Raw genomic sequence first — 24703 nt, 5'->3', positions numbered from 1 at the left:
CGGCGCGCTTCCTCCCCGCTTTCCTCCGTTGCATGCGCGAGATTGAGCTGATCGCCGGCTCACCCTCACACGCTTTCACTCGCACATAAGAATATGGTGCGTGGCGACGATATTATCACCCTTGGACTTCATGCGGAAGTTCACAGCAACGGCAGAAATGCGCTGGAGTATCCGTATAATTGCTATTGCAATAAAATCTACGGCGCATGTAGCAGCGAAATGACGGTACGCGTAGAGGAATGGATACGAGGCAAATGCAAACAAACAGACAGACCTGCAGGATGCGCTCGATGTTGTTGGGAAAGTGCCTGATAGTGTAGGTGGGCGTCGGCTTCTCGAGCGAGTCCTGGGAGGACGAGTAGGACTCGGTCATATGCGGCACCACCACCTGCACACTTCCTTTGGTACCCATGGTGCCGGACTCGAGCAGCGGCTTCCCGTAGAGCACGCAGCGCCCGTCCACGTAGCGACCTGTACTTTGCACGGTCCCCAGACGAGAGCATTGGCGCGGGATAGCTGATACTTATCGGAGTCAAAACAGCGCGAAAGAACGGGACAAAGCAAGAATACAAGCAGCGTTTTGTCGTTTCTCTTTTTGCACTGTTCCGTTCTTTCGCTATGTTTCTCAGACAAGCTCCCACAACCAATTTATCAACAACACAGTGCTGCTTAACGTTGCATCAATACCTACCGAGAAGTGCAGCAGGCTCCCAATTTGGGCCAATTCCATCGCAAGGTATTCAATGTTGCACTGCAATTTATCTGTGCTCGATGGGATCAGAACCTTAGAGTCACTCTGTGACCTTACGGAATACAGGTAACGCCATGGAACCAAATTTCCACCCTGTCCTAATGTTAACGTGCTAGATGACATCTGCGGCTCAGAAAATGTTACACATCCGCCGCCATAGCCACTAGTGGAGCTGGGTAACATTCCAAAGGCTACATCTAGTACACCTACACAAATACTAAAGAAAGTGTAAGGGAGGACGAGCGCCATAGTAGCTTAATTGGCAGAACATCACACACGCAAATGCGAAAGTTGTGGGTTCGCCTGCGGCAAGTTGTCTTATCGTCTGCTATAAGTTTATCTTTTTCTTGACTCCATTTCAATGAAAAAGTACGCTCAACTTCTCTTATGCTGACACTGCCTCCATTGTAAGCTCACGCATACTAAGGAATTTTCGAATGTTACCCCTGCGGTCATCTGGGGTGCGATCGGAGATGGTTGTTCGGCGCGTTCGTTCGGTTACCGGCGCGCGCGATTGGCCTACTCCGCGCCGACGTCGCCAGCCGCGGGGCGCCGCCCCGTTTTTGGTGACGTCAAAATGACGACACGCTCCTGTCAATCATCCGCCCACCGAGCATTTCGTCCGAACGCGACGGGAGTTGAGAAGTTTGGAGCGATCATACGGCTTCGCATGGCGCGTCTGGTGGATTGGATTGGATCCAACAGGCGGCCTTTGCGGCTGCAGAATGGCACGTTTGCGAAACGCGTTTGAAGAAATGACAGAAAGTGAATTCCGGCGTCGTTTTTCTTTCTCGAAACAAATAATTCGTCGGTTGCACCGAGAAATCGACAACATCATCGGTGCCAGCGAGCCACTGGGATGTTGTCGCTGCCTCTTGAAAAGTGCGCCACTCTTCCCGTCGTTTTTTTTTTCTTTTTCCTTCTCGCCTTGCGCGACACCACCTAGGGACGACGCAAAGAACCTTGTAGTTATAAATTGCAGTAGTCACACGTACTACTATTTGAAAACGTGTTTGGGCTTGAGAAGAAAAATACATTTTTTTAGATAAAGATTTAATTCATTTGGAAGACGAGAAACATTTGGTGTTGTAGTATACTGCTTGCAAGCAGACGACAAACGACGGAAGTAAACTTCCGGGGAGGTCACCGCTTCCTGATTGGCTGCTCTCTCCGCCCCGCTGTCACAAATTTTGCATACTGCAACTTTGTGACGTTGCAGCAACTGAACAGAACGCGCAGCGAACAAAATATCTCCGATCGCGCCCCTGTTGAGCTTCACCGTAGTGCACCAGCGTAACTCAATGGGCAGCATTTTTTAAAGTGATACTTCATAAGGCCGCGCGAATTTCAACAGCTCTCAGTTAGCAACGTGAAGAGTGTAGTGCGTCCGTCTTATGCGCATTTATGACACTTATTCGTAACTTTCCTGCTGACTTATAGCAGTGTTTTAGTAATACTGACCAAAACACTGCTACAACGCAGCAAAGACGTTACAACTGTTACACCTGTTAATAAAAGGGCGTGACCTATAGGCATTGCTACTTGAAAGTTGCTGAACTTCGGGCGTTCCTCGGAAATATATATATTTTTTAAATACTGCCCGTTGATTTGCGCTGGTGCACTGCGGTGAAGTTCAACAGACAGCCGAAGGGGCAATGTCCAAAATTCCTCGACACGCTGCGTGTGAACGACTAGGAGGCGGACACTTACGCGTGTCGACGTTGTCCACCGCAATGGCCACGCCGTCCAAAGATTCGAAGAAGTCGTCGTTGTATATGTGCTCCGTTCCCGGACCCACTCTATCCACCCGGACGTGGATGTTGATTTCGGGGTTCATTTCGACCAGGCTTTGCGCGGCCATGATAGACTTCATGGCCTTCGCGTGTAAGGTCGAAAGAAGAGATGTAATGTCAGAAACAAACTAGAGACCGTCTGTTGCACAACGTAGGGCTCAGAATCGACAGCGGCGTCATGTCGATTATAAGCCGTTACTAGCTGGAATGCAGTGTTGGAAAACCAAGTCACCTTATCATCGTAGAACTCACACAAGTACCACACCCCCCGTGCACATACACACGCTCGTTTTATGGAGTCCAGCTTGAGTATGTCAATGTCAACGGTCTTAAATGCAGTAAGTTAACCACGCTAGTTCATCAACAGGGCCGCCTCGCCAACGCACCAACCATCAGCAAGCGTTGCGTATTCCACAATGCTTGAAAGACATGACAGCAGCTTGTATGTCTCTGTAAGGCTAACAGGTGCGCATTCACCAATTTTCTCACGTCAATTTATGAAAATTGGTTGGCACATCTCTATACATATGCCATATTTACATCCGTATTACACACAACCTCCATGTCCAATATTCTCGTATGAGTATACACTCCTATTCCATCGTCGTTCTTTTTTCCTCCTACACGCTCCTCCTCCCCGGGTTTTTCTTTTATAGGGATTTGCAGGCTCCTATAAATCAAATGCGATTATTGGGTATGGTAGCAATCGGGCTTATGTGGTTTTAAAACGGGGACGTGTTTAAAAAGCAGTAGGTGAAAAAAAAAGAAGAAGTCTGAAAATTTCACACACACACACACAACGAAATTTATAAGAAAATAGGACAACTTTTTTTTCACAACTAGAGCGTTCTACTAAATGCAATCAATCGATAGAAAACATTCAGGGAACACTCACGCCCACGTCGTGGGACCGCAAGAGGAAGTGCCTGTTGAGGTTGGACCGCTCTATGACGTCCATGTCTGTGACATGTATGCAGCCATTGTCCACTCCAATGCCCATCATGGCGAAGTTCTTCAGAAGTTCGCCGCCCACGGCTCCAGCTCCCACCTATGGGCGGGACAACAAACGCACCATTGCTCTGATAAGTGCTTTTAAATCACACTTAAAGGGCTCTCCCCATTGAACGAGGCAAATCGCCAAATGCCAGTAAGCTAACCAGCATGCAAGCTGCAAATGGCGGAAAAGAATGTGCTGAATTCTCAATATATATATCACCAGTTGTGTTTTAGTCCACTTCTACTTTCATTTATTCATAATTTCCTCATTTCTAATGTAGAAACAAGTAATTTCCCCTATACTTTCCTTGCTTAGGACGTGCTGCTGGGCTAAATAGTTAGTCCCGATGGAATATGGCAGTGCACTTCGAAACGACGACGTCACTCAAAATGATCAAACACGAGAGCTATGTGTATCCTTGGTGTCATTGTTAGTTGGCGGCTTGTGGTATGACTAATAAAAATCGGACCCCTCGATTTTCAACAGTGCACGTGTTTGTTCGTTCCGTGTTATGTCGTAGTTTCGAAGGGTACAGTCATATTCCATCATACTTTCCTTGTTGTCATTATCTGGTTGCTTTATGCTTTAGCGACTTACGTAAACCGGCACCTTCTGCCGCCCTTTCCTCTCATTCATTACATAGCGAGGGTCTTGCCTCCGACAGCTTTGACGCCTTCCGCTAGCATACGAGGCTTTATTGGCTATTTGTCCTGCCCCATGTTCACGTGCCCAGTGACGCATTGAGGCATAAAGGATGTTCGACATCTGTCGCCAAATCTTCGGGTGATGGCGCTGGCTAACACTCCCAGGCCTAACACTAGTACATATATGTATCAAATACCCAGGAAAGTGGGCGGGAAAACGGTGCCGCGGTAGCTGAATTCGTAAGATGATGATGATGTGTGGTGTTTTATGGCGCAAGGGCCAGGTATGGCCAAAGAGCGCCAAAATTGATAAGAGCACCGCACGCGTAATGCGAAGACTTGGGTGCGTATCCCTCCTGTGGCCAGTCGTTCTTTCGTCCACTTTCTATTCATTTATTTATAATTTGTACATTTCAATAAATAATAAACACGTAATTCCTCCTATACATTTCTTACTGTCATTGACTGTTCGTTTCACGTGATTGTGGCATATATATATATATATATATATATATATATATATATATATATATATATGCAGCAAGCAACGCTTCACCTGCCCCTTCTACTAGGAGACATTAAGACGATTTTAGGCGCTTTTGCTACGTATGTAATTAAACAGCATTGATCAACTCTACTGCAAAAGTCACTGTAGCAGAACACTGCTGATATCTATGTGCATCATTGCGATGTACCAAAAGTGACGTTTGCTTAATATAAAACTCGAATTTGTCACATAATCTGTAGTAAACAGAACGCCCTTCTAGGCTATCCATGCGGGAACACCTGCGCGAAATTCAAGCTTACACCCCGCACCCAAATCGCCAAGATGGGCATGGTACTGTACGTGCTGTCTATTTCTTTTCACGGTCAAGAAAAAAGTGTGATACTTGCGCAAACTTACAGACTCGGAGCCTGATTTTCAGCGAAACGAGCAATTACTGCCTCGAGCGCCCAGTCGCGCTGAAATTTTGCGTGTATATTCGCGGGCTTCTTTCATGCTCGGAAAAACACTTTTGTGTAGCACGTATTGATAGACAGAAGGCTGTATTGGGAGCTTTTCAATGTTGCGCTACAATTTTCTCATTTGACCCTTTTCCTCTAATCATAATACTTTAGAAGTAGCCTAATTAATTAAGACTAATTATGTAATCAGGAGGAATGCAAAAAAAAAATGGCTGTGGCTTAGGTAAGGTTAAGCCCAGGATGCGAAGCATACTAGCCTTTATTTTAGTTGTTGAACCACTGTTTGGCCTGGTGAACTGCTGTTGCTTGGCTATATTTGGTTCGGCTAGACGAAGAAACAACTCATGCATTACTGCTTCGCCTTCAAGAGTGGAACGCGACAGCGTTCCCGTCGACCCGCCAAGGGGTGTAAGACAATGGGCTACAGGGCAGCGACTACGCGCCCCGCTTTGGACGCGGTGAGCGTCGAGCAAAGCAGCGTTCGGCGCGGCAACGAAATGTGCGCCTGAGCAAGAGACGCACGCCTTAGAAACAGCTCGTTTCTAAGGCAACACCGCATTCACTAGAGGCGCTTTTGTACCGCTTTGAAGCATCGTACTCGTGGCTCAGTGGTAGCGTCTCCGTCCCACACTCCGGAGACCCTGGTTCGATTCCCACCCAGCCCGTCTTGCAAGAGTTGAGCCAAAGCCACTTCTCCTCTGTCGTGACGTCACGGTGTCACGTGGTTTCATGGCGACACCGCCGCGCCTGAGGAGCTGGGTTGAGCTCTCGTAATATGCTTCGCATAAAATAATCTGAATATCTCCAAGCAACGGCAAGCATTACCTTGGTTCTGTCCAGCTACGTGGCATTTGCATATATTTATTTGCACCTTTCTATCTTTGATGTTTATTTGAACATCGCCATATGGGAAAGCAAGGATGTCAAAGGTCGGGGACTGCAAGTCACTGAAATGCCTTGACGGGCTCCACATTTTCGCTCAAAACATGCGCGAGAAAAGTGTTTTCAAGAATCAATCCTACATCAAGCAGCGCTCACCACAAAGTATCTCTGAGTCATCAGCAGGCGCTGCACGTTAGCGCCGAAGACGCGGGCTTGCCCTGCGTACCGTGAGTGCTCCTGAAAAATCACACGCTTGGAGTCAGTATAATAAAAGAATGCACTCGCACAAACCAGTTTCTCTGTATTTTCGCATGCAGAGCAGCAAGTAAGGTGGGACTTTATTTTCTTGCAAGAGCAAAATGGACGTCAGCGCGCGTCATCGTAGCACACAAGACATGCGGGGCCTGTACTTCAGGGCCGGCTATTCTGAAGTTCTTACAATGCTATGCAGGGAAATAGAAAAAAGGCGAAAACAAGAATAATGTACTAAACGCGGCCCACGCTATAACACAAGTCACAAGTACAAAAGTAGTGTCAACACGGGCATCAGCGCCGGAAGCACGGCCTAGCTATTTGGTGCAGTCCGCAGGTCACATTGAAAGATTTCTACGCAAATCTAATTAGATGTGACGTAAACACTTGCTGTTCAATTTGATAAATGTGCCTGTCCTGTATGATTTTATTTCCTGTGCTGCACGTCACCTATTTCTGAGCTGCAAGTAAAATCAATGTCAACAAACTCGGCGAACTGTCCACCTGGCTGAAGGTAGGTCTTGGCCATAGTGTGCGGTATTTTTTCGATGCCAGCCCAGTGATGCCCAAACCGGCTGTCACTGAGAGGGCGCCACTTTCCAAGTATTTAGTAACTGCTCGTGGGACATGGTTAGGGTCACGCCAACTATTCTGCGGTTTGCACAATAAAATTATATTATCGGGTTTTACGTGCCAAAACCGCAATCTGATTATGAGGCACGGAGTAATGGGGGACCATTTGGGGTTCTTTAACGTGCAGCTAAATCTAAGTACACCGCGGGTGTTTTTGCATCTCCCCCCATTGAAATCCGGCCGCCGTAGCCGGGATTCGATCCCGTGACCTCGTGCTTATCAGCCCAACACCGTAACCACAAAGCAACAGCGGCGGGTCATGCGCTATGCGATGCCAAGACGCCGATCCATGTCCTCTCGAAGTTTTCCATGCTCTAACAACAATTGGCATAAAATTACTGCGAATGCGGTGCCACCGTACTGGACCACCGGCTTCCATCCATTACAGAGCCACCGGGCAGGCATGGATACGACAGGAGGCTATTGTCTGGCTTATGTGCAAGTACGCGGGAGGCTCCACCACCATCAAAAGATGTTGTTCAAAAGGGCTCACCATGGCGTTGGCGTCTGGTTCCGAAACGTCGCTTTCCTGTGGGAGGCACTCGAAAGCGTCAAAGTAGAACCACTGTTGGATAGGGCTGAACTTTCCACTGCATGCCTGTCAAAGGGCAACAGGACAACGAAGTATAAAAAGGCAGATTTGCATACGCACTACACGCGTTAAATCTTGAATAACAGTGCAGGAAGAGAGAATGTCGCTAAAGCGAACGTTTAGGCAAGAGGACTTGTCTTGGCCAGAGCAGGAACTGCAGAGCAGTTGCTGCGTGGTGCATTTGAGTATCGGAGGCTACCAATTTCGAAAAAAAAATATCAACAGGACAGAAGCCAAACAAAATTCAGACAGAAAATAAAAGCCGAACGACGTGCCAAATGCCTACCTTTATAACCTCTTGCGCTGCGACGCTTCCAATAACCGCCTGCACGGGACACAAGGAGCCGGCAGATACGCAGGACAGCACCGTGATTAGTTCCTGGTCCACTTCCTCCAGCGGTGCGGCCAGCGCCTCGTTCTTTTCCATGGCCAGTTGGACCAGCACTGCGGCGTCCTCCTGCGATGGCCAGTGCTTTCAATATTTTGCGCTCACGTACACCTGCCTCTGTTATTTCGCACATGAGGTCGAGAGTCTGAAAAGGTTCTCGTGTGGTCGGGAAGAAAACACAACAGACGCTGACCAAAATAACGAAATTATTGACAACTTGAAGCGTCGGCCCCAAGCACGGGAGCATCGTTCACTATAAAGGGGAAACTGGTTATAAACGGCTATGCGAGGTTATATTCGGTTATATGCGAGGTTATATGCAGTTGAACCCATACACAGGGTGCGTGTGCCGATCGGCTTAAGACTTCCGTCTTTCGCATCCGCTTCAGTCACTGTGCACACATATGTGTACGCTACGTCCTTTTGCCATTCCTCTGCGGTGGTGGAATGCCCAGTGAAGTGATAAACTGCGGACATTGAGCTTAGAGCAAACCAAACACTCTGCTTGCCTTAAGTGGCTCTGTTTAATTTCTGAGCGCAATGTATCGCTACAAACGATCACTTCGCTCAAGTCACTGTACCACATTTGACGGGACGTTTGATGTGCCGCGTTTCGTCGGCAACTACGAAAGAATATTCTTTCCTGTTTCCTAATGCCAGCAACCAGTAAATATAATTTGTATGGGTTTGGGCTGTGGATTTAATTAATTTTGTGAAGAAACGCAGCGTGGCTATATATAATTACTCTTTAACTTTGATGACTCACTCGAAAGCGCGGAAGGCATCATCCTATCCATCTTTACATGCTCTCAATTGTGTCTCCAGTACCTCGGCATGAAATTATCTACATTTCACACATCTGTCCGCAGTTCATCATAATTCGTGACTGAATTGGCTCTTCAAAGTTCGTGTAGTTGTCTGGATATGCAATGACTCGAGATAAAGGCGTTTATTCAAACATTACTAAGAAAGAAGGCTCCATGTGGGAGCCACAACGTCAAGTTTTTATTAATTTTTTCACCTTGGTTGGCGTTTGTCTTACTTTCTTCGTGATTACGTATATGTAATGTATAGAGTCATTTAAAGAAATCGTTGATTTTCTTTAAATAGAGGATATATGACAATAAGACTATTTAGCCGGGATTGCTTTTTTTTTTCACAGCGGCTTACATCATAAAACCAGCCGATCGAGGTAGTAATGAGACAAACAACTGTGCTAATGAAAACAATTAACAATATACGCGCAAGAGCCAGGCAATTCACCGTGATGCAGAACTTGAAGCCCGTCATCCGGAGACTACACAACAATTTCCAGACGCACAAAAGTTGACGCTGCTCATTTCTGTAGCGTAGTGATTTCTGTCCAAATTCAGTGAGAAAACCGGAACTGAGGTGCCCAAGGAGCAACTGTCACGCGTTTAGCTGATAAACATCAGTGACGTGACTGGTGCACGCCTCATCGTATGCGTAGTCTGTAATTACCCGCCGTGGTTGCTTAGTGGCTTTGGTGTTGCGCTGCAGGTCGAGGGATCAAGTCCTGGCCACGGCCGCCTCATTTCGATGAGGGCTTAATGCGAAAAACACCCATGTGCTTAGATTTCTGTGCACGTTAAAGAACCCCAGGTTTTCAAAATTAATCCGGAGTCCCCCTCCCCCCCCCCCCACCACGTCGTGCATAATAATGAGATGTAGGTTTTGGCACGTAAAAACACATTATTAAAAAAAATAATAGTCTTATGGCAAAGAACTACGACACGGCTGTGGACGGCACGATGAACGCGGACAAGAAGACGCAACAGCGTAGGCTTAGCCAGTCATACACGGAACAGCGTCTAGCCCGAGCCCCACTTCAGAGGCATTGGCGATCCGGCTGCGGAGCTCTGCACGGCGCACTTCTTCTTCCTTACAACTTCCCCCCTCGCTGAAGACGGAGCCGCACAGGAGGCCTAAGGCGTCGTGAGGACGCAGGGCTCGTGATACGGCTTGAGCCGATCTACGTGCACAGTTTCGCGGCCTCGGCGACGCAGGTCCGTAGGGGGCGTCAGAGGTTCGATGACGTAGTTCACCGGAGAAGTTTGCTGTAGAACCCGGTAGGGCCCATGGTATCGGGATACAAACTTGGAGGAGACACCTGGTGTCGAAGTAGGAGGCACCCACAACCAAACGAGAGCGTCAGGCGAAAACTGGTGGTGAGGGCGCCCGTCGTCATGACGAAATTTCTGTAGGGCTTGTTCTTGCGTTGTAAGGGAGCGAGCTAGTTGCCGACAATCTTCTGCATACCGGGCGGCTTCGGAAACAGGTGTACCCTCTGATAAGTCGGGACGGTAAGGAAGAATAGTGTCAATGGGAAATGATGGTTCGCGGCCATATAGAAGAAAGAAGGGAGAAAAGCCCGTCGTTGACTGGGGTGCCGTATTGTAGGCGTACGTGACATAGGGAAGGATGAGATCCCAGTTGGTGTGGTTGGAGGCGACATACATCGAAAGCATGTCGCCGAGAGTTCGGTTAAAGCGTTCTGTCAATCCGTTTGTCTGCGGGTGATATGCGGTGGTACAGCGATGAATAATGCGGCATTCAGCGAGAAGTTCTTGAATGACATCGGCGAGAAAGACGCGGCCACGGTCGCTCAGGAGTTCGCGGGGAGCGCCGTGACGTAGAACGAAGCGGTGAAGGAGGAAGGAGGCAACGTCACGAGCCGTCGCGGCTGGTAGAGCGGCTGTTTCTGCATACCTCGTGAGATGGTCTACAGCTACAATGACCCAGCGATTGCCAGCAGCTGTGTATGGCAGAGGCCCGTAGAGATCTATCCCAACCCGATCAAAGGGTCGCGAAGGGCACGGCAAAGGTTGCATTGGTCCAGAAGGGCGGCAAGGATCAGGCTTCCGGCGTTGACATTCTGTGCAAGAGCGAATGTACTTTTGCACAAATGTGTACATACCACGCCAATAAAACCTATGACGTAGTCTGGTGTAGGTCTTGAAGAGACCAGCGTGTGCGCACTGAGGGTCGGCGTGGAAAGCGGCGCATACATCAGTGCGGAGCTGCCGGGGTATTACAAGCAGCCATTTGCGGCCGTCGGCACTGTAGTTACGGCGATAGACAATTCCGTCGCGGATGGCGAAGTGCGAAGCTTGTCGGCGTAACGCTCGGGATGGTGGGCGTGTAGGTGCATTGGAGATGTAATCGATCAAAGATGAAACCCAGGAGTCCTTGCGCTGCTCCAAAGCCATGTCGACAGAAGTGAATGGAAGTGGGTCGTCTAGGACGGACACACTGACAATGTCGGCATGGACAGGCGAGCGCGAAAGAGCATCGGCATCGGCGTGCTTCTTGCCTGAGCGGTAGACAACCCGGATATCGTACTCTTGGAGCCTCAGTGCCCACCGGGCTAGGCGGCCGCAGGGATCCTTGAGAGACGACAACCAGCAAAGTGCGTGGTGATCGGTGACGACATCGAAGGACCGGCCGTACAGGTATGGACGAAATTTTGAGATAGCCCAGATGATCGCGAGACATTCTTTTTCCGTGACGGAATAGTTCGCTTCAGCTTTCGTGAGAGTGCGGCTCGCGTAAGCAACAACATATTCTTGGCAGCCGGGCTTTCGCTGGGCGAGTACAGCGCCAAGACCAACACCGCTAGCATCCGTATGGATTTCCGTGGGAGCAGTTGGATCGAAATGGCGCAGTATCGGTGGTGTTGTGAGCAGGCGACGTAGCGTTGCGAAGGCATCATCGCAAGTCGGGGACCACGTGGAAAGATTGGGGTCTCCCCGAAGAAGCTCTGTCAGAGGTGCCATAATCGAAGCGAAATTTCGAATAAAGCGGCGGAAGTACGAGCAGAGACCAATGAAACTGCGCAAGTCTTTTAGAGACGTTGGCCTCGGGAATTCTTTAACAGCACGGAGCTTAGCGGCATCAGGGAGAACGCCGTCCTTCGACACGACATGTCCGAGAATTGTCAGCTTGCGTGCCCCAAAGTGACATTTCTTCAGATTTAGTTGGAGGCCAGCGTCACTGAGACAGCGTAAAACCTGCTCCAAGCGATGAAGGTGAGTAGGAAAGTCTGGTGCGAACACTACTACATCATCCAAGTAACACAAGCACGTGTTCCATTTGAGGCCTCGAAGAAGAGTGTCCATCATCCGCTCAAAAGTCGCGGGCGCGTTGCAAAGTCCGAATGGCATTACACGAAATTCGTATAAGCCATCTGGTGTGATGAAAGCAGTTTTAGGCTTATCTTCTGCAGCCATAGGCACCTGCCAATAACCAGAGCGTAGATCGAGGGAGGAAAAGAACTCTGCACCTTGTAAGCTGTCGAGGGCGTCGTCGATCCGCGGCAATGGATAAACATCCTTTCGGGTTATTTTGTTGAGGCGGCGGTAATCCACGCAGAAGCGGATCGAGCCATCCTTCTTTCTAACTAAAACAACTGGCGATGCCCATGGGCTGTCGGACGGTTCAATGACACCACGCTTTAGCATGTCACCTACTTGCTCATCAATGACGCGTCGTTCTGTCGACGAGACGCGGTAGGGTCGCTGCCGTAGCGGTGAGTGAGAACCGGTGTCAATACGGTGACATACAGTCGTCGTTCGGCCCAGAGAAGTGCTATGACTGTCAAAAGCAGGGCGGAATTTCTCGAGGAGACGGAGAAGGTCATGGCGTTGCGTGGGGCTTAAGCCGTTGTCGATGACATGGCTGAAAACGTCTTCAGGCGATGCGGCAGGTGCGGGACTACAGTAGAGGGTGTTGACCTCTGACGATCCATCAGGAAGTTCCGACGTGGTAATGTTGTCATAAGGCTCCACAGTGCCGAGAGATTCACCGCGAAGCAACGCAATCGAGAATGGGAAGTGGTTGTGTATAGGAAGGTGAGTAGCACCAGCTTGAAGGCTAAGCAGCGCAGTTGGGAGTGGTGAGAGGTGGCGGTGAACGAAAGCAGTCGAAGGCGTGAAGAGTACGGTAGAGTTGGAGGCAATGGAACAGGATACAGGTGCCAGAACGAATGCGTGCGGAGGTATATGGATGTCGTCATTGAGGGACAACTTGGTGCAGGAAAGCGAAACGGCATCAGATATGGCATTGCCAAGCGAAGAGAAGGCGACTTCTGCACGGGAGCAGTCAATAACAGCTTGGTGACGGGAGAGAAAGTCCCAACCTAAAATAATATCGTGGGAACAGTGGGGAAGAACGACGAACTCGACTGTGTAGACCACTCCTTGAATTTCAAGTCTGGCGGTGCACGCAGCCACCGGCTGGACGTGCTCTGCTGTGGCTGTGCGGAGTAAAGGACCGAAGAAAGGCGTCGTGACTTTTCGTATTGAGCGGCATAGTTTTTCGGCAATTACAGAAATGGCGGCACCTGTGTCAATGAGGGCAAGCACAGAGACTCCTTCAACAGCGACATCAATAACGTTGGGCGGCGAAAGAAGAGGGCTTGAGCGTTGTGACGATGACGCAGTTCTTGCCTCGGGAACTGCGCCACTTAGTTTTCCGTGTCAGCGGTAGAGGGACGTCGACGCATCGGGGAGAGCGAGCGACGACGAGGAGAAGGAGAACGACGGTCGGAAACTGGGCGAAGGCTTGGGCGGGGAAGGGGTAAATCGCGGTCTGGAGCGTAAGACAAAGGGCGGTCGTATGCGGCTGTGCGTAGGTCGTCACGTGGATGAAGTGGACGGTGGCGGCACAAGCGTGCAACGTGTCCGGGAATACCGCACGAATAGCAGATGGGCCGATTGTCCGGTGTGCGCCAGGGATTAATTACTCGATGGGCTGGAGGTCGTGGCGGCGTGGGGGTTAACACCGGGCTAGGCATCGGAGGCGGAGCCCGGAAGGTCGGCGGTCGTGGTCGTGCGACGGCGTCGGCGTAAGTCAATGGGGCGGTGAGTTGAGGCGCCCGTTCCAGAGGAAGGACCTCGGACACTTGCTCTTCTATAACATGTCGTAGGGTCGGACTAAGGGACGAACTTGAGTGCGGCGGGTTGGAGATGAGGGAGAGCTGGCGAGCTACTTCTTCCCGGACAAAAGCCTTGATCTGCGAGAGGAGGGTGGAATCTTGAATAGGGGAAGTCAAGCCGGACAACGATTCGTGATGGGGAACAGGACGGCGAGTTAGGATGCGTTGACGGCGGAGCTCGTCATAGCTTTGGCACAGTTCAATAACTTGTGCAACAGTAGAGGGGCTCTTTGAAATGAGCATCTGAAATGCGTCCTCGTCGATACCCTTCATTATATGCTTGATTTTAGTGCCCTCAGTCATGGATGCATCGACGCGTTTACAGAGATCGATGACATCTTCGATGTAGCTGGTAAAGGTCTCACCAGGCTGCTGAGAGCGCGACTGCAGGCGCTGTTCGGCACGAAGCTTTTGAACAGCAGGGCGGCCGAAGACCTCGCTGAACTTTGTTTTGAACACCGTCCAGCTTGGGACTTCGCTTTCGTGGTTCCGAAACCACAAGTGGGCAATTCCGGTGAGGTAAAAAGGGACGGTGGTCAGTTTCGTGATGTCATCCCATTTGTTGTTGAGACTGACGCGTTCGTAGGACGAGAGCCAGTCATCAACATCGTGGTCGTCAGTGCCGCTAAAGATGGGAGGGTCCCGCTGACGGAGTGTGCCGGGACATACGGAGGACTGGGGAGCAGGTGATGGTAAGCTCGTGGCGCTTGCGGTAGTCATGATGGCACGGAGAGTCCGGCTGCGTAGTTCCAGGATGACAGGAGACCCAGCAAACCTCCACCAATTATGGCAAAGAACTACGACACGGCTGTGGACGGCACGATGAACGCGGACAAGAAGACGCAACAGCGTAGGCTTAGCCAGTCATACACGGAACAGCGTCTAGCCCGAGCCCCACTTCAGAGGCATTGGCGATCCGGCTGCGGAGCTCTGCACGGCGCACTTCTTCTTCCTTACAGTCTGTAAATTTCTATAGTCCTAATCAACCACCCGGTATAGGTCGATAACGTTACTGTATTATGACAAGGATTTACTGTTAGCGTTCACCTGTCGTGGACGTGCCAGACGCAACGGCACTTAAAGCTTTAGTGTACAGTGCGTTTCCAGGCTTTAATGCTTGCACACGTACCTTGTTCCAAGGCCGTGGAAGGTGTGAGTGTAACTCTTCGAAAGCGTGAAGAGCTTGAAAGCCCAAGTGAAGATGCGCAGGGCGATTCATCTTGGCGAAGTCTGACACGACGAAGTCCGGGTTCACCAATGACTCCTTGAAAGATTTCTGCAAGTGTGAAAAGTAGATGCGTGCAGCAATTTCTTTGCGCGGTCTGATGAACACTTGTTCGAGGCTAATCATCCCGTTGCCGATAGCAATCCATGCCAAGCCAGAAAACATGCTACTCACCGTGGTTGCTTAGCGGCTGTGGTGTTGGGCTGCTAAGCACGAGGTCGCGGGATTGAATCCCGGCCACGGCGGCCGCATTTCGATGGGGACTAAATGTGAAAACACCCGTGTATTTAGCTTTAGGTGCACGTTAAAGAAGCCCAGGAGGTCCAAATTATTCCGGAGTACCCCACTACAGCGTGCCTCATTATCAGATCGGGGTTTTGTCTCGTAAAACCCCCAAATTAAATTTTTTTTCGAAATCTGATGACTGCGACAGTAAAAGCTACTCACGAACTTTACGTCCTTCGGAACTTTCACTTGCGTTGCAACGCCACCTAAGGTGTAATCACCGAACTGCGTTGTGTCACCCACGGAGAATGTGCTCGGACCTCGATGAATGCGAAGCAAACCAGAAAAGACAAAACCCTCGGTAATGTAAAAGTAGCTAAAGCACATGCTAAGCGATGCTGCTGACGTTGCAAACAACAGTGCTTTTGAAACATGAGGAGGCACCACTCACTTAGAACGTTCACTTTCATCGGTGGGCATTTGTTGATCTCGGTCATGCCTTCGACTTCGGAGAAGGTGACGTAATCGTCATCTTCGAAACCATGTCGCATTTCGTCCAGGCAAGTCACCACGCCTTCGTTTGCCTATAGAGACACACGGAGCAAAGTAGGTGTACGATGAGCGCAAGTGCAAGAAACTAGCACACTGAGCCGCTGTGCCCAGGACAAGTTTGGTACCTAACCACATGAGCAACTGAGCGGCGTTGTATGGTTTTATAGCCAAAGTCTGTGATCTTGTAGTTAAACGTAAAGACAGAGAGGCTGATAGAATTTCATGGGTGGCGGAAATGGAAAAAAAAACCGGCTATGATTAACTACCTAAGAGGTAAAAACAAAATCAGAAAAAAAAGACAAGTTACGATAACTCAAACGGAAGCTCTTAACGTTTCGAAGCCAGATCAGGATGCCTTAAAACGCATGGTTATAAAGAGTTGTCGGTTTAGGTTCCGCTGGCCTTCTTGAAGCCCTCAGACTCAAGGATAGCAGGAGGAAACTAAACATGTGAGCAACATAAACTAGTAAAAGGCGATAGGAAGTTTGGTGGTAGAAAATGAGGAAGACCGCAGAAAACGGAGGGGTACAAAAACAAGGTTCCAAGCAACGGTTGGAAATACTTGATTGCGGGAATTTTTGTCGTTCAAAAAGAAAGAAAGATAAGTGAGGCATTAGGCAAAATAAGAAAAAGAGCTTGGTGGAGCAACCCGCCACCCTCTTTCAAAGGAGAGGCCCATAACACACATCCAACATATTCGGTGCGAATAAAACCGACGTAAGCTTTGCCTTCTATCTCCCAAACTCTCCTTTCACCACTACCACCACCACCATTGCAACAACTTTTTACTCTAAGAGTATTGCCCTGTAAAGGTAATACGTGCGAAATCAGTTGACTAATCTTGACTAATTAGGCAATCAGGTGGAATAGAAAGAAATAGTGTGATTTTCTTCATTCAGTAGCCAATAAGGTGCATTTGATCGAGTCCTCCTAGAGAACTTTGGCATATCTTTCAAGCTTGGCCGAATTCACCGAGGACTCCCTTATTTATGCATCAAATGCCTATCGTGGATCCTCCCTTCCTCCGTGAAGTTTACTATCCCACGTGATTTGCCTTGCTTCCGGCACCCTGCTGCCTGCATTTAGGGACCCTCTTTTCTGCACTGAAAATTTAAGAAATTTCTACATATAAAATAAAAATAACAAGAACATTCCAGTACTATTCAAAGTGTGCCGCGAGCTGCTAAAATGTTCAGCGTTGAGTAAAGTCCAACATGTCTTTCTGTCAAGTACACTGCTAAATGAGGCACTAAGAAAACCCTACATATCTCTATACCCTATATCTCTATACGTTTTGCGAAAGGCACTGAAACATCAATGAATGCACCTTCTGGCCTTCTGCACGAGAACCACCTCAGCATTCAGTTGCGGCATGAGCCTCGACACTGCATTGATTTCCGTCTATGTAGCAGCATTTAATATTCGTAGAGAGTCACAAATCGACCACAGGTCCTATATAAGTAAGATGTTGCGAAAACTCCCAGTTCGAGAATAGAATTTGACACAATGCGACAGAATTCCTGTGTCAGAAAATGCAAGTAGCACTCGCGCTGTGAAAAAAAGCAGAGTGAATGCGAAAGAGCGATTCCATATGAGCTTTTGGGCGCACGGGTGACCAAAGCAATACGTGATTGGAAGTCAAAAAGAAAAATACTATTTTGAAAGCCTCCCGTTGGAAAGCCGGTACACAACGTTGAGTTTGACGAAGTAGTTCTGCGGAAACCCGTGAGTTTCCGCAGAAAGGAACCCGTATGGGTTTCCTTTGTAGCAATTGCTACAAACAGGTGGATGTCTCATTCAACGTTGAGTTTGTCCAACAACAATCAGACGTAGACGAACATCGAATGTTCAATAATTTAACGCGAACAAATATGAACAACGTAACAGTCATCACCGAATCACGTACTAAGGAAAGCTCGAACCGCAACTCGTCAACCGTATCTAAGGAAAGTGGATTTGAGAGTACTCCGCGAATTCGGCCTACTAGAATACCTTGGTGATGGAGCCAATCAGCACAGAAATCGGCTGCTCTCCGTTCGCGTCGGTCACGTGGAAGTTGTCACCGAAGTCGCAGAAGATCTGCCTGCGAGATGGCAAAGGCGCATGCACATCCTTCGCACAATGTATGCTTTCACAGGCAGTGTTTTGCCGTGCGACAAACAACCCGGCTGCGGTTACGCACCCAGCGAGTCCTCGGGTGTCGGCCACGATGAGAGCGATGTTGTTGTTGCGGGTGACGTCAGAGATGTATTCCTGCTCATCCAGCGGCGTCTCTGTCAACACCACCACCTGGGAGGCAGCGGGCGCATTTTTAAGAAGACACGAGAAATAGGACGGGTAAATTATATATGCACAATTTGAAAACTCTCCCTGGGATTATTTTTTTTTTCGTGAAACCAGGGTTGTACCTGCGCGTCAGTATCTACAGCTAAATGTACGTTTGGGCGAATTGGTCAACGCCCATTTCCCGCGCACTTGTATGCTTCTACCCGTGTCTTTCGTCTCTTTTGCGCCGTTTCAAAAATGACGAAGTTCAGGATCACTGGAAGCTCTTAAAGGGTCGTGCCAAGCTCAAGCACTCGCTTTTAAACGCGTGACATGGCAAAGCTTTCGGCATGACTTCGCTTACTATGCGCAACAGAAGTAGAAAAATCAGAGAGCTTTAGATAAGAGGAAGCGAGCGGTTTGCGAAGGCAAGAACTAGGGGCCACGGTACTGCGCAAGCGCAGACCCAGATGTCTGGGTCTGCGCTCTAAATCTTTCCATTAGATCAAGATCACTCACGTCGAATCGCTTCAAGAATTCTTCCGTCAGTGGTTTGGTGTGGGTCGTGACGCGCACGTACTTGTTGAGTCGTGCCAGAGGGGCCTCGCAAGCCTCGGCTCGATTCTGGCCCAAGGTGTCCTTGTTCAGGTAGTACTGGAAGAAGACACAGACCGAGATGAGCACGGGTCGAAGCCACCCGCAACGGAGGTATAGCAGGAGCGTTGAAAATAACCAGTTTCTTGCGCGAAACATACGGCGACGAAAGGAATGCACACGTAAATGGGACACTATCTGTTTGGTGCTTGGACACATATTTGGAACGAATGAGTTAGAACGTGCTAATTCGCTAATTTTCTAACCTGCGAGGAGAGATCGTCTCGTGTGCACGCCATCTCATCGTGGAGAGTGACTGACCGGACGCCAGCTAGAATGATGTTCTTGGCCACCTCCACTCCTAGGCCGCCAAGGCCCGAAACGAGCACGTCCGATTGGGCCATCCGCACCATGGCGTCGCGCCCAAGCACGTAGCTGCAAAGTGAATTTCACCTCTATTAAAAATTTGAGTGCCTTAGTGTAGACAGAAACATGGTAATTAATGAGCTCAAAAGTTATTTTACAGAGTTGCGCAATTTTTGACCCAAGAATATTTTCTTAATCATGTTTGCTAGTCTATGCGTGTCTGAGTGGTAATGCTTGCTATATGCTTTTGTATAACTTGTTCAGTTTTGTTCCCTATGTTCATTTTTTCGCCCCACCCCCGCTTGGTATATCTGACTGCAGTAGGTACTAAACAAAAAATTAAAAAAATTATTTGTCAGTGATATGACGCTGTCAGATGCCGTTTTCAGAAAAGAATACCTTGTTGACAACGGGCATGGATGTAGAAACCACTTGAATCGGAAACCTTCATGATGGCATGAGGATACTTCGGATTTATACTGTAATTTATGGCGGTGCTTCTGTTTTGTGTGAGTGTGTGCGTGTGTGGGTGCGTGTGTGCGTTTTCACTGCTCTGACTGCTCATAACGCTGCGTCTTAGTAGAAGTCTCCACCTTCGTGGCTATAAAATTTAGCGCGGCTGCCCTTGCAGCCAGCTGTGATGTCCCGTGAACTAAGTGACAATTATATTCTTACGCGAATTAAGAAAATGGTCGCACTAGAGCGCATGTAGTTTTCTTTCGAGAGAAATTTTATGTTGACTAACATTAAACCAACGTTTTACTCTGGTTGCATATTAGGTTCTTTGTCAATAAAATTCGCACCTGTGTTCAGATATTAGAACAAAATCTGTCACACAAATACATATGTCGAAAATTATATGGTATCTGTGAATCAAAACTCCATCGAAGCGTCAGGAGAATTCTACATGCTGCTATAAAAGCTACGGCGGGTGAAGTTTCCAAGATGGCGTCCGTTCGGCTTCACTTTCGGTACACCTCTATCGTTCTTTTGCGGCTATACCGCTGCCAAAAAAAAAATTTCAGCTGCGTTAGCGGTGTCACCGTCGCCATACGTTATCGCCATGTGGTGTATCTCTGGTGATTATAACCGCCACATAGGCATGCCGACGATAAAATATGATACGAATATAAAACACTAGAAAACGAAAGCATCGTCAGCGATTTTGAACCCCGGGGCGTTACCCAACAAATTTAGACCCCAAGATGCGAACTAAGTGCGACTGCTAGAGGCGTCTGAACCCTGCGAGGTAGCCGTCACAGTGCGGGGTAAACATAACCCAGCAGCGCAATGAAATAAATTCTGGAAGCTGCGGCAGAACGCATTGAAGGAGAGAACAGGAAGGAGCAAGAAGCAGCGATGCCTGTGGTTTTCCACAGGTGCACGGAACAGCTTTGTTTCATTGGAGCATAGCTGCTTTGTGAGGAACTGGAGCAAAGGTCGAGCACTACTGAGAACAGCACGCGACGGGTTGTATTTTTGCGTTGTTCTGTGCATTGCATAAACTAGCATGAGTTCGGCCTAAACAAAAAGTCCTTTCCTCGCCCTACACGCGAATTAAGGGTTATCAGATTGTCATCTTTTTTCTTTTTTGTGGGCACCACTGTGTGCACTGGCAAACTATATAATTTATTATATAGCCTCACTTTAAACGGACAGTGCATGCCGTACAAATCTTTTCCATTGATGTTTTACCTGTATCACCAAGGAATCGTCCGAAATTATGACACACTTATGTGTACTTATCGCTGAGTAGACCGCCTTTGTCTCCGGGGTTATAAAATTGAGCTGATGTGTGAGAATATCTGAAATTTTTAATTTTATACGACAGCTTTTTATTCGAATCGAAGTATTCTATTCAAGAATATAAAAATCGCTTTCTTCAAATATTTGATTATGACCGGATATGCGGGCTCATTACAAGTATTGGAGTTTGCCTGCCATGAAAAACGGTCGATGAATATCGTAAACCGGCACACCTGAGTGCCAGTGCCCGTTGTATGTCAACGCGAATTCCTGGCGACTTTTCTAGCTTACAAGCTTTTCAGTTTAACGGACTTACGCATAGCGATACGTGTATCGCAGAGGAACAATCAGATTATTTTCACCTTTCCCCTCCATGAACTTTTCTCTATTCTGAGAAAAACTGAAAATATTCTGTGGTCCTTTCAATAATTAAGCTCATCTTATTTAAAATTCAGACCTCATGTCCTTCAAGGCTTTCACTATCCGAACACCGTCGCACCTTTAACGCGTTTTGCCCCGCTCTCCTTGTTCCCAAGTAACGCGTAGCACACCTGCAGGGCCACCTCCATGCACAACCGTGTGGTGGAAAGCATTGCGCAATCCACTCCTCCTGTCACGTGCCTCTGTACGTCACACCGCTCAACTGCTCACTTTCCCGCTCTCGCGCTGTCACACCGCCCAGTTGCTCTTCCCGACGAGGACGTGCTTCCTCTACAATGCAGAAGTTCAGGTTTTACATGTATAACGCTGTCCCGTTAAAGCCTTGGGGAGTACGCTCGTAGTCCGCTTGGAATATATCAGGATCGGTATACCCAGGCCTTTTTATATCGGTCCGTCTGCACGTGCCAACGCATCTTATAGATTGCTTCGAAGACTGATTCGGACTAATTAGCGTCACAGACGCATGGGCTGTACGTATATATAGTGGCGGCGAGTTGACTCACATTTGTCTGGAATACAGGCTCTCGTCGATAACGGGTGGGTTCTGACCTGAGGAGCACGACTTGTCTCCATGTTCCTATGCGGAAGAAAAGCGCCGAGGTTTGCCATATTCGACATCACAGAAGAAAATCAACATTGTGAAGACAGCAAAAGAAAGTGGAGACAATTAATTGTGATCCAATAAACTACAGATTAGGTTTCAACTCAGGGAAATTTTCACACTGTCGTAAAGACAGGTGCACTTATGCAAGTGACAAGGTTTGTCTGTTTCAGCTTCATCAAGTTTCTTCTTCTGATAACGCCATTGCTCTGTTTTTCCTTGAAAATGACGTTACGGGAATTCTGTTGTGTTTCTGTTGAGTTCTTGTTGACAGTATACTTTGTATTGAGATACAATTGAATGTCATGCATTACACTTGCAAGGGTTCTTTCGAATTTGATATTTTTTTATTAGAGCCAAGTGCTACGTACGATTTACATGTTAAAAAAAAAGGAAAGTTGGTGGTGATGTTAGAGCGAGTGAGATGTGATTATGCTTCGACTAAAACCATTGTATGCTCAATACTATAGCCTTCTATAATTTTTGCAAGCTCGCTCGATGGTATCGCGGAGGCCGTACGTTGCCTTCTCCTTTCCTCCTCGATTCACACCTAGGTTCATCGCATGAGGGGCTCGCACCTCATGCCAGGACGCATCGCGTAGCACAAACATAGCTACGCCTCGGAGCACATTATGTGCGAGGTAGACTGTGGTGAAAGCTTTCGTAAAGGAACAATGAATGAGCTTGCGCTGTCCCACTCGCTTCATTGCTTCGTCCTCAAGAACCTTCCACTTTCCTTCAAAGTACCCGTGGCCTATTGTTTCGTGGGAAATTGCACTGGCCACAAACTGTACACGCACGTGCCACACGCCGTGATAGAAGATATACATTTTTCGTCGTGCGCGCATTGTCGTCGAGAACCACAACATACGTGTCTTGGCGTTCCTACTTCTATGCAACCAAAGCCTCCGGCATTGCATTGAGCACCCTGGACAGCCTATAATGGAAGCGTTTTTCTAGCAATCGATTAGTGTCGCTTGAAAAAAAAGGTCTGGTTATCAAAGTCGATGCGAAATAAGACAAGGTTGACGTACATGGTATATGTATTTATAAATACTCAAATTGAGGCATTACAGGTGGTGCAATCTTGCGTAATTACATATTTTGGATTACTTTCTTCGCCCCACTGTGCAGACCTTGCTTTTCTTTTTTTCCGGAGCCTCCATTAATTTTATTCATGTCGAGTTTTCATTGGTTTTTCTCGAGCGCATATATGTCGAGGCGTTGTCTTCTTTTGTCTCGACTTGGATTGACAAGTTTTTTTTTTCCCCGAAGAGGCTAGATGCGCAGATTCTAGAGACAGTGCAGTGTACTTTCGACTATACTGGTAATAATTGGAATCATCTCGTCGTGCTCCTCTCTCTCCCTTCCTGAGTAACGTGTTCGCGCTCAAACTCTGCCTGCAGGTTCGCTTCCCTGCCTCCCTGAAAGCGCACAGTCATACGTAAGTGACAATATTTCGGATAAGAATGTGCGGGTACCAGCGACTATACACTACAATGGATCGGCGTGACCCTTCAGCGAAGATGCCGCGGAGTTCTGCCGAACGTACCAGCCCCGACACTCGCCCTAATGCTTCGCACAGGTTTACGGAGCCCGAAGAGTTGCGCCCGAGCCACGCATACTTGTTTTGTACACATATATACAATTAACAGGAAAGGGAGAACGAGGAGCAGGCTGGCAACTGCCACCGGAAGGGGCAAAACGCCTGCCTACTCTTCAGAATGGAGGTGACAGCAACACAGAAATGGAAGATAGGAAGGAGGGGAGGAAAGAGGAAAGGAAGAGAAACAGGACAAATCTAAAGAATAAAGTAGAACACAGTACAGATCACACACAGTAGGGCCGGTCACTGAACGTCACCCGCTACTACAGAATGTTGAATAAAATAGTTTCGACGCTACAAACGGCAACCTAAGTAAGTTAACTCTAGAAAAGTAAGTAGAACGCGATGAGCCTGATCACGCTTAGACGCACAACCACTGGGGTACAAACATTCGTCGAGTGTCGTAAAACGCAGGCCAAGGAGATGATAGATTCTCACTAGCGACATGCGCTGCGCACTGAAAGCGGGACACTCAGATATAAGATGCTGAAGTGTCTCGCAACGGCCACAAGACGTAAACGATGGACTCGCCACACGTCCTTGTCTGTATAAACTATCGTGCACGTTCACACAGCCCACCCTCAGCTTGATAAGTTGTGCTCTAGCGCGTCGATGCAAGCCTCGACCGCGAACACGGGGCGGGAACGTTCCATTTGCGACGCGCTCCTCTGGATGCTGCTTGAGCAGGTGGCGACGAATCCGCAGACGAGCGTCATCAAGCTTGCACAAGATTTCTGGGCAGTCACAGTTGTTATGAGTGAAGACAAATAGTGTGCACTCACAGTAGCCTTTTCAGAGTCGTCGATGCGAGAATGATCGTCGCTCCTGCGCCGTTTTGTGGGAGGGGTGGGGTCCTCTTTCTCCTCAATGGCAGCCGCCATAAAACTCGGCCTGGAGACTTGTACGCTCGGTCGCACTGCTTTCCGCCTCCCCTGTACCTGTGCCCGCTTCGTCCACGCCAGGATCCACGCCTGCGAACTTGTTTGTTTGTTTCTTTGCCTCCAAGAGTGGCTCATACCCACTATATGGGGGATTGGCCAAGAAACTGGTGACTTAATAAAACAGAATAAACGAATCTAAAAAGCAGCACTGTTGAAAATTTTTGAATAGCTGAAAGAATGAAGTCAGATCAAATTTGAGAATTTAGCAAGGGAATCGTCCTGATTCAATTATGTATCTCACAGCAGCTGAACCAGCATCCCTATGATAGCGTCCCAGAGAAGAGGCT

General features: G+C 48.4%; 1 protein-coding gene across 1 annotated transcript in view; it reads right to left on the bottom strand.

The window, feature by feature from the left end:
* The window catches only part of LOC135901358 (ubiquitin-like modifier-activating enzyme 1), a 43797-nt gene extending 19441 nt beyond the window's left edge, over positions 1-24356 (bottom strand). The window contains exons 1-15 of the mRNA XM_070536474.1: positions 24258-24356; positions 21772-21845; positions 18982-19150; positions 18641-18775; positions 18039-18145; positions 17849-17939; positions 15756-15888; positions 15527-15624; positions 14984-15130; positions 7797-7967; positions 7412-7516; positions 6190-6270; positions 3440-3592; positions 2462-2627; positions 275-471 (exon numbers count right to left, since the gene is read on the bottom strand). Coding sequence (XP_070392575.1) covers positions 275-471; positions 2462-2627; positions 3440-3592; positions 6190-6270; positions 7412-7516; positions 7797-7967; positions 14984-15130; positions 15527-15624; positions 15756-15888; positions 17849-17939; positions 18039-18145; positions 18641-18775; positions 18982-19150; positions 21772-21845; positions 24258-24356 — 1926 coding nt within the window. The remainder of the gene's footprint in view (positions 1-274; positions 472-2461; positions 2628-3439; positions 3593-6189; positions 6271-7411; positions 7517-7796; positions 7968-14983; positions 15131-15526; positions 15625-15755; positions 15889-17848; positions 17940-18038; positions 18146-18640; positions 18776-18981; positions 19151-21771; positions 21846-24257) is intronic.
* Between the last annotated feature and the right edge of the window lie 347 nt (positions 24357-24703).

The sequence above is a fragment of the Dermacentor albipictus genome, chromosome 3 (genome assembly GCF_038994185.2).
Source record: "Dermacentor albipictus isolate Rhodes 1998 colony chromosome 3, USDA_Dalb.pri_finalv2, whole genome shotgun sequence".
Taxonomy (NCBI): Eukaryota; Metazoa; Arthropoda; class Arachnida; order Ixodida; family Ixodidae; genus Dermacentor; species Dermacentor albipictus.
The sequence above is the reverse complement of the archived record's forward strand: the minus strand, read 5'-3'. Positions and strand labels throughout refer to the sequence as shown.